Source organism: Periplaneta americana, chromosome 2, assembly GCF_040183065.1.
Source record: "Periplaneta americana isolate PAMFEO1 chromosome 2, P.americana_PAMFEO1_priV1, whole genome shotgun sequence".
In the NCBI taxonomy this organism is placed as follows: Eukaryota; Metazoa; Arthropoda; class Insecta; order Blattodea; family Blattidae; genus Periplaneta; species Periplaneta americana.
In genome coordinates this window covers 101,273,833-101,284,518 of record NC_091118.1, presented here as the reverse complement: position 1 = coordinate 101,284,518, position 10,686 = coordinate 101,273,833, and the positions used below count along the sequence as shown (strand labels likewise).

General features: G+C 35.1%; 1 protein-coding gene across 3 annotated transcripts in view; it reads right to left on the bottom strand.

Annotated features, from left to right (window-relative positions):
- Positions 1 to 1,389: 1,389 nt before the first annotated feature.
- The window catches only part of LOC138694468 (uncharacterized), a 175,800-nt gene continuing 166,503 nt past the window's right edge, over positions 1,390 to 10,686 (bottom strand). For 2 of the 3 annotated variants that reach the window (XM_069818210.1, XM_069818211.1), the window contains exon 15: positions 1,390 to 9,262. In XM_069818210.1, coding sequence (XP_069674311.1) covers positions 9,108 to 9,262 — 155 coding nt within the window. In that variant the 3' untranslated portion in view covers positions 1,390 to 9,107. The remainder of the gene's footprint in view (positions 9,263 to 10,686) is intronic. The other variant, XM_069818212.1, reaches the window with a different exon arrangement.

Sequence of the window (10,686 nt, the reverse complement as noted above, 5' to 3'; positions counted from 1 at the left end):
TTTGAGTCAGAAGTCTGGTGTCTCTATTTCTGGGAGTTGGGCGAATGGGACCCCTACTCTGAAAGCTTTTATGTTTCCTCTTGTTGGAAGCTCTTCGCAGTCTATGTTATCTCGGTTACCTTTTCTATGCAAATATTTTATTAAGGTTTCCAGTGCGGTGTTTTCCCTCAGTTTTCCTACATAGAATCAGGTTCTCTTCAGTGCTGGTTGGAGGTCCTCCTCCTCCTCTTCTTTTGTTCCAGTTATCATAGTCGCCTAATTAGATTAGTGGCGTGTTCTTCTATATTTTCCTGAGACCATATCTGCCCATGATGGTGTTGCGGTGTTGTTTTCTGGCTCTATTGCCTGTACCTCTAATGTTGAATTTTGAGTTATCTGCATTATAGTGTTCTTTTTCTTTGTTGTTCTGATAGTTTTTCTGGGAAGGGTTGTTTGTCTGATCTTGCTCGAGACTCGAGTTTGAAACCTGTAGACTTTGAGCAGTAGGTCTTTGTGTTTGGTCCATGACAATTACCATGAGTCTATCTGTCATATTGAATTTTGCGGAAATTGTTTCTTCTATTTTTCTCTCTATTATTGTGGAGAATTTTTTTGAGAGGTCTATTTTGTGGTTCATCTTGCTACTTAAAGTACATATCTGTGTTTCTTTCGGGTTCCTTTGCAGCTGAAGTGGACTCTTTGCATTTCACTAATTAAATTTACAACTTTTTTACTGTGTTAATATTTAGGATTTACCTTAGCTGACTAGTTTCGAAGTCTTGTTCTTCATTGTCCAAAGCCTAGGACAATGAAGACTTTATTATTAAAAGTGTATATAGAAAAATGAAGATCTGTACATTTATCGCAGACAGTTTCCTAGTAATGATACAGGGATAACCAAGTTTTCTAAAAAAGCACGTAAATAATAATAAATTAATTTCAAAATAAGAATAAATAGAGTAATACTAGTTCAAAAGCCGCAATAAATACATTTCATAACGATTGCCAGTACCACGGCTCTAAATAAATCCACAATGACCATGGTGTAATATATCAAATTTTCATTAAATTTTATATTCCTTTAGTTTATTTTTACTTTGGGCCTAAATTATATATATAGACGTAAATTGAAACTTAATCTATGCCCCACATTATTAATATTTCATATTAGAAACTTTACCTTCGTTAATAATAGCCTACTCCCAAGCAATTTCAATGATGTGGGTTGGGGGGAGTATTCCCGCCAAAATTAAGTTTTGTGCACTTGAATATTCCCTCAAAATAATAATAAAAAAACTGCTGGTGCCACTACTGCTGTACTGTGTAGAACTGAAAACGCTTTATTAATATTAATTTATGACTAACATTTTCAGTATGTATGAAAAATTATCTGTATTCTTTTTCTGTCGTATTTAAATCTAAAACTTAAAAAAATATACTACAAGGCATCTGCGAGTTACCTGGGTATTGTTTATATTCATGTCTAACCAGTCTTTAGTGCAAATTCATATGGCAAAGAAAGGTAATAGTTTTCAATTTCAGTTTAATAACTACAAATCTACGTCACTTTTATATGTTCATCAATCAATCAATCAATCAATCAATCAATCAATCAATCAATCAATCAATCAATCAATCAATCAATCAATCAATCAATCAATCAATCAATCATTTTTCTTATTGACATAATATATTAAAATATAGCAAACATTTTTAATAATTCACAATTTCATAATACATTTTCAAGTTTCAAACTGCAAGAAACGATGTCTTTCACTGTAATAATTAGGCTTAATAGCATAATTGCTTCGTGTATAATAGCTACTTGGGAAAAGTAAAGTGACAGGCACTGACCTAAGAGTTCCTAGAAATTTTCATGCAGAATTTGAGCTATCACATAAAACTCTGCTCAGTTTAACTCCTTGTAGCCGATACCTTCCACTGGTCTACGTAGTAATCACATTAGTATTCACGATTTCACTGCAATACTATCTCTTTATAACTATTCTGAACGTTTATGTTTTTATATTTTAGAGTAGATTCGACACTTAGATCAGAGTTCTCCTCCTGCTAAAAAAATCCATGTCTAAAATGGACACCAATCTCAATTCTTAACTTTTTGTAATCTTTATTTTATTTATTTCATAAAGTACAGGACATATTATTAATTTGTCATTAGCACCGTAGGCCTACCGAATTACATTATTAAAACCAGAACAATTATACCTGCAGAATGACTCTTCTCATTTTTCTTTTTGCTCCCTATTAGATCGACCTTATTATTCCTTTTATATCCTTGTTTAGAATAAGATCTCTTTGAAACGTAACAAATTAACAATCATAATATACGGTATGGTACATACTTCCATGTATGCATTATTTTGATATTTATCAGAAGAAAATAAGGATGTTGCTCTCGAGGACTCAACGTTGCAATTTGCAAACTTTAAGCTAGCATAGCAAACTCCAAACATTACACATACACAACTGATTAACAATGACTTAGAAGGTGTCACTATTGATCAGTTGTGTATGGAAGGAGGTATATTGACTACATTTAAAAAATCTGGGATTAAATGGAAAACATTTCTACAAAAGAGTTTTCATTAGAGTTATATGCATTAGGTATATTAATCTAGAGTTGCTCTAATGACTCTTATTAAAGAATTAACGGTACACATTTATTAACATTTTTCCTCGAAGTCTCAAATATCTGAATTGCATCAGCCTGCCCATAAATTGGCAACTTATATCGGTCAACAGCCAAAATGTATAGGAGATGAAACCAACGAACTTTCACTGATTTTAGGCTGCTAAACACGATAATGACATTCATTTTGCATGAATAGTTCGCATTTTGCTCAATTTTCGGGATTGTAATGACTACATACTTCTTAAACAGTCGGTTACAGCCTCTACAAGAGTGGAGAAGGTTTTATTGCCTCCTGTAGGTCTAGTCAACATCTTCTCATCGGATATAAATATATTTGGTTGGGCTTTTGGTTCTGTGTGGTAAACGAGTGTCTTGTGGATGTGGATTTTGTGTCTTACTTCGTCTTAGAATATTTATATGTATAGTAAACATAAAGAATGTCTTTGTGAGTGTTTAAATGAGCTATTTCTAACACTAAATATAAACATGTCACGTAGATGTGTCAATAAACCTAACAACTTTTGTTAAATCTGTGTTGAAGTGACTTTTAAAATGCAGAAACGACACTTGACTTGTGTAGTTAAAAAACGTACTACCTTTACTTTGGTTGTAAATTGGGAGACATGGACAGGATATGGGCACACCATATTCGCTTTGTAAGTTGTTCTACAAATCTACGTGAGTGGCTAAGAGAAAAAGTGACGTATATGCCTTTTGCTGTGCCCATGGAGTGGTGGGAACTAGCATCATGCATTACAGGTGCTATGTTCGGTTCAAGTTTGTCGAGTGTAATGAAGTTCGATATTTAACGATGTTTGCTCTGCAGAAGAGGATCTGTCGTGTTTGTTCCACCTTGTTATAAAAGTATTCGCTGTCCTCCACTCCCATCCCTTCATGTTTTAATAGTTTAAGGATTTTAGCACAGATCTTGCGATTACTCTTTTATATGAAATAAGACGAAGTTTGTAATGTTTTGGTTGCCTCTCTCATGTTCGAACACTGCAGGACACTAGTGTGAATCGCTAAACAATGTAGGCTAAACATCTGTTATGATTCCTCCCATTCTCGGCATAAACAAGAAGAAAAAACGTGATGTCACCTATCCATATATTTTTTCTGAAGTCCAATGCTGTGGAGTAACAGCACGTCTGACCGTGAAACTCGTGGGCTCAGGTTCAAATCCTGGCTGGGACAAATTACCTGGTTGAGGTTTTTCCGAGGTATTACCTCAACCCATTAAGAACAAATGCTGGGTAACTTTTGGCTGAACCCTGGACTCATCTCGCTAGCATTATCACTTTCATCTCACTCAGATCTAGATAACCATAGCAGTTGATAAAGCATCGTAAAGTAACCAATTAAAAAATATATCCCCTCAGACTTTTGCCTTGTACTCCACAGTCATGGATTACCTGTACCTGTCCCTCCTATCTCCTACATAGATAATGATTGTGACAAAGGAAGCTCATTATCATCACCATCAGATGAAGCCATTTCCAGATCAGCATCACAAGATAAAGAGTATTTGCCAGAAATGTTACCTTCTAAATCTCACAGTGAACTAATTGATCTAGTATAAAGCAGAGTTGCCAGCAGGGGCGTATTTTGCGGGCTACCGGGGCTACCGGCGGTAGCCCAAGGAAATTACAAAAGAAAAAGTTTATAATATAACATAATGTAATAATTTTGTATTATTAGTTTTACCATAGTAATTAAAATTAAAGTAATTGTTAGATATAGTTTGTGTAATAATAGGATCAGCGGTAGCCCAAACCCTTTAACCAGTATACGCCACTGGTTGCCAGTATCGCGACTTAGGCAATAGGATGTACTTGAACAAAATGTTGTTGTTTTCTAATGCCAGGCATTTGACAATAAAGTCATTTGACCTCTTGCACTCCAATATTTTTCAAAGATATTGTCATGGTTAGCCAATGACGCACAGATTTTGAGATGTTCTGAATCCATTTCTTGATTTGAGTTGCACAATGGACAGTTCGGAGACTGATATATTCCAATTCTATGCAGATGCTTGGCCAAACTCATGGCCTGTTGCCAATCTAAATGCAGCTACAGACGATTTGCGTGGTAAATCGGGAATCAACTGTGGATTATGATGCAGAGAGTTCCATTTTTTCCCTTGAGATTGTGTTATTGTTTAACAAAATGTTAAAATACCGATATTGTGTTATCGCGATCGTCAGATTCCTTTAGAGAATTCTTTTTCCACTCAAGATGATTTATCTCGTATTTTGTGAAGACGTTGATGGCCTTATGGAAGCTCGACATATACAACATAACCCAAATGAATGGCGGTTTTTTATGGACTACTCGAAAGTCAGCTTGAAGACAGTATTGTTGCACAATTGCAATCAATTACCTAATATTTCAATAGCACATGCTGTTCATATGAAAGAGACATACGATAATATTGAACAGTTAATTAACAGTGTGAATTATGACAAATATAAATGGAGTATATGTGCAGATTTAAAAGTGGTGGCTATCATACAAGACATTCAGCATGGTTATACAAAATATTGCTGCCTCTTTAGTGAGTGGGACAATCGTGCATGATACAAATATTATGTACTGTAACTAAACAGAGATCCCTTCGAAAGAATATGGAACCAGGTACTAAAAATGTCGTCTTTGAACAATTGAGATCAAATCAAAATAATAATGTCAGCATTACATGTTAAATTGGGAATTGATGAAAAATTTCGTAAAAGGAATGGACCGAAATGAAGAAGTCTTTAGATGCCTCTTTCACAAATTTCCCCGACTAAGTAAAGCTAAAACCAAAGAAGGAATTTTCTTAGGCCCCCAAATAAGCAACCTGCTTGTTGATTAGTATTTTGTTGAAATTTTGAAGAGAGAGGAGAAAAAGCATGGAAATCCTTCAAGTCAGGAATTTTCAGGGAATTAGTGGACAATTATGTGTATGGTAAAATGGAGTGCAACGTGTCTCTTAAAATGCAATTTCTCCATTCCAGGGGCGGCTCGTCCATAAGAGCTGCGGAGCTGCAGCACTCCCTGCTTTGACAGGAAAATAAAAATAATATTTATTTTAATTTGTAGAAGAATTGTTATAGCTTTTATTGGTAAATTGCTTTATATTTCATCTGGCCGGAAATATGTACTATTATCTTATTCATTATCTTTTTGCGCGTCGACTGTATTGGAATTGACACTGCATTCAAAGTCGTCCTGGGATCTGCAGGGTGGTCAGCTCATAACGAGTGTGTCTTGCTAGGTCAGGGGGTAGAGAGGTGAAAGGAAGCAGAGGGAAACTGCCGCTGTTTAAACCCATATCTCGCTGCAGTGGCTTGCAGAGCCAGGCCACAAGGGATCTTTCCTCTCCTCCAACATCGCTATTGTAATGCTCCGTCAAATGGATTCTCTATTCCCTTGAAACTTAATAACAAAATTTTTATTTTCTTTTCACATACCGGTACTTATTGTTGTAGAATCTTATCGAGTTAATATAACGAAATTAATAATCTCTTTTGCCTTATTATTACGTACATATCCAGCCTCCAGCAGAACCTAATATTTGCCTTAACTCAAAATGATGGCACGAGTAGAATCCTTTTGATACAGCACGTAAAATACGAAAGAGACTTCTTTTCCAGTTTTAGAAAATTGTTGACCATCAGTTATATCTGAGTGTTGCTTTGGTGTGACGTCTTAATACCGTAACTTAACCAGTGCAAATTTGCAAGCATGAGTGTGTGTGAATTACAGAATATTAATTTTATTTTCCTCAACTTTCCCTCGCGGAGAAGATTGATGTAATGAAGTGTAATTAAAGGGTCGTCCGTTACCCGACTTAAATCTTACTTAAGCTTCATCCAAGCGAAATAGTGCATATATGTAAGGAACTATAACAATGAAATTTACGCTAAGCTAAGGTTACGTGGATGTGAACAAAAAAAATCTGTATTTTGTTTTCCTTGCCTCCTCTTCGGTGGTGATGCTGCGTGAACTAGGAGTGGTGTGACAGATTTAGGACATTTGCCTCTAAAAAGCAAAATGCACGAATCTTCGCAGTCTCACCTGAAAAATGTTGTTTCATTGGCTATGTTACGCAACTCATACTGCTGTGCAATTAAGTGAAACGAACAGAACAGACATTCTCAAACGTAATCAGGAAGTGAGAAAAAAACGTGAAATTATTTAAAAAAAAAATTGATTGTATCAAATTTTGTGGCCAATATGAACTTCCCTTTAGGGGACATGATGAAAAAACGATTCGAAGAACCCTGCTGTATTTCGTGGGTTGCTACAGTTCGTGTGTAATCTAAACGAGCCTCTTAAAAATGCCACTGTTTAAGGTTATTCTAAGACAATTCAGAATGAACTGGTAGATTGTAAGTTGAGTGTCTGCCGATCTGAAATTCAGACTGAAATCGATGGTATTAGTTTTTCTTAGGGATTAGCAAATGGTCCCACAGACATCTCCCAACTAAGTCAGGAAGTTTTGGTTTTTCGATATGTAGTGCATTTATTTTTGTCCTATACTTATTAGCAATGGTATCAAGAAGTGAAATTTGTATGTACCGAAATCTACTGCAGCTCTCCCAATCCACAAGTTCACGAGCTGCCACTGCTCCATTCGCATTCGGAATTTTTTCCTTGATAATCTTGGATCAGCAAACGATTTCACTGACAATTTTTTTACTCTGGAAAGGTGTTATAAGGGGAAATGAAGCTCATAAATGATAGCTGCTTACAGCTGGACATTAATAGGAACTGCCCCTGAAGTGAAATATAGAAGAAAGGCCAAAGAGAACGTTTGGAAGGTGAGAGAAAAGTTTTTAAAGATTTGCATACCATATCAGCGAGTTTGCTTATGGTAGTTTCAAATATACAAAATATTTTCAAAACATGAATTAACTAAGTTTTTTCATTGTCATTTTCGAAGTTAGCGGGAAAAATACATAAGAACTGAATAATTTTCTTTCGGATACACTCAACTTATAAAAATTTCTTGACTGGTATTACATTAAAATTTTTGTAGCTTCTCTTAAAAGTATTACACTAAGACTTAACTCACATGGACCACAGCACAACCACAAAACGGTGGTTCACTTGTGAGCGGTCAGGAATTAGTATGGAAACAGATGATAGTAAATCACACAGACCACCAACTAAAGTCATTGTCGACGTCGGTTGCAATGAGTGGTCAGTATCACCCTCAGAATTGTCGCTGTCGGTGGGCGAACACAACTCACACAGTGAGACATGCCGACCACTTGCCACCAAAACTGTATCTTTGGAAATGACAGGCACTTTCTTAAACTGTCGACGGCAAATACTAAGCTTGTGGTGTAGTTGTCGGTGTCCAATATGGACTTCAAGAGACTACAAAAAATAAGTCTGCATGTGATCAGTTCTGCTGACAGCATACCACATGAAACTGCAAAATAATCGCAAAGTTGTGGTCCGTGTGAGTTCAGCCTTAGAGTTAATGTTTTTCGAATATCAGTTCTTGATTTTATAGTATTCAATAGTAAACTTTACCAAATACAACTTTGATTACACGAGTGAGATGTTGTCATTTCATTCTTGTTTATACATATTACATATTTTTAATTAAAGAATTTCGGCATCAAATTGTATTTCAGAACCATGGATTTCAGACAATGGAGTTTTTGTCAACTAAGGAAAAAAATAATTTTTAAGCCCGCACAACTCAGAAGATGTACCATTATCAATACAGGAATTGAAGTTAATATTTCAATGCATTTTGTGATGGACATGGACAGCACTGAAACTGGTTTTTTCCATATTATTTTTTCATCATTCTAATCTATCACGAATGTTATCAGTACTGTACACAAATCAATGAGAAATTACAGTACTGAATATTATTACTAACGAAGTAATAAGGAAAATACTTCTCACTCATAAAAAGGAAATGGAAACCCTAAATTTAACGCCAAAGTATGAAATCAGGCAAAGTTATCGAGGAAATTACTTTACTTGATTGATTAATAATGGCAGAAGAGAAAAGAAGGAGGAAGATAAACAGGATGAGGCAGAAAATGAGAAACACGAGTATGAAAATCAGGGAACCGAAGAAGAGGAAACAGATGGGGAGAAAGGACAATGAAAAGATAAAAAGAGAATTAAGAAGTAAATAAGGATGAGAGAGAAATAGAAAAGAAGGAAGAGTATAAGAAAGAAAATTGGGAGAAAGAAGAGGAAAAAAAGAAATGGCAAAAGAAGAGAACAGAGGGAAAAAAAGGAACTACGGAAAAGGGACAGTCTCTCAGAAGTGGAGTTACAATCCTCATAGATATGTTTTGTATCTTCTTTTGGTATACATAGAATTTTAAATTAACCTTACAGATGGACTGATAAGAAATTAGTTATGAAAGTGATAGTATAACAGTAAAATCATTTTGACCGAGAGGATTACTGTCACATCAAATCCTTCCGTCATGTGTAATACTTGTGCAGGCTGTTATCAGCTACTGCAACACAAAGAATATACACCACACAGGCCTTTGTGTCTTGGAGCTCGTAATTCTAGCCATTGTTCTTGATTAGGGACGAACATTTCGGCCGGCATTGTATCCTGTCCCTCAGAATGGAGAGAGCCTCGAGGCGAGTTTTTGTCTCCTGAAAACAAAGGTAAACTTTGTAAGTTCAGCAAAAGATAATATATTACTCATTATCAAGAATCATGCAACTTATAGTTTTTTAAGTTTTTCATTACGTTTTTGCAAGAAAATTAATTAATATTAGTCAGATCTTTGTGATAAGTCTAATTTACTGCCATTAATGGCAGGTAGAAGAGTTCTCCTATTGTATTTTATTTCTCTTTTCGGTCACTATTACCAATCAATTACAACTAACATTATTTTAGCAAAGTACTTTCGAAATGGGGCATGTGGTGGTTAAGGTGTTGCTCTATAAACCGAAAGGTCGCGGGTTCGATGTGTCAGAGGAAGAACAATAATTGTTGCATACATCTCAAGTCTGATTAGTGAACTATATTACTAGTCTGCAATGTTTGCAATGGAGGGGAAAAGAAACTGGCCATCCTACCCCATTATCTTCTGGTTTAGTTCCCTCGAGTGATACCTAATTGGTGTCACTTATGAGGTTCTAACCAGTCTTCGAGCTGTTGACTAAATATAATTATAATTATAATAATTATTATTATTATATTATTATTATTATTATTATTATTATTATTATTATTATTATTATTATTATTATCATTATCATCATCATCATCATCATCATCGACATTATTAATATTTTGTAGATTTGTAGACATCCCCAACTAATTCAAATATGCTCGTAAATGACAAATTTCAACAGCTGACATCACCTTAGACGATATCACACAGAAGAATTGGAAGTTGTATTGAAAACATTAAGACAGAACAAAGCACCAGGAGAAGATAATTTAAATCTGAACTCTTCAAACATGCAGGACATTTTAATGCCAGATTTCTCACCTTCCTAATCACAGTATGGTATGGAGGCGAACCTCCTAGAAGCTGGCAGAAGACAGTTTTAATACCAGTCAGAAAAAGGGAAATATTAAAAACTGTGAAAACTATGGGGAAGTAAGCCTTTTGAATTCTGGATATAAAATATTTGCTAATGTGTTAAAAAATAAATTATATTACTTTCTGGGAGAAGAACAGATTGGTTTTCGGAAGGGAAGAGCATGTAGGCCTACTGATGGGTTCTTCACTCTTAAAATTCTAATAAAAAAATAGAGAGAATTTAACATGGGTACACACATTGCATTTGTAGATTACATTAAGGCATTTGATAGAGTAACAGAAAAAATTATTTACAATTCTACATAATGATGGAGTACCAAAACAAATGATTATCAGCGTATTTAACTTATACAGAAACAACTTAATATCTGTTAAAGTAAACCAATTAACAGAGGTCTCCGACAAGGATGTGGACTATCCCCTTTGTTATTCATATTAAATTTACATTAATACCATAATTAAAGACTGGAGACAGCTACCTCATGGCAATGTACCAATTACACGTAGACTCAAATTGACACT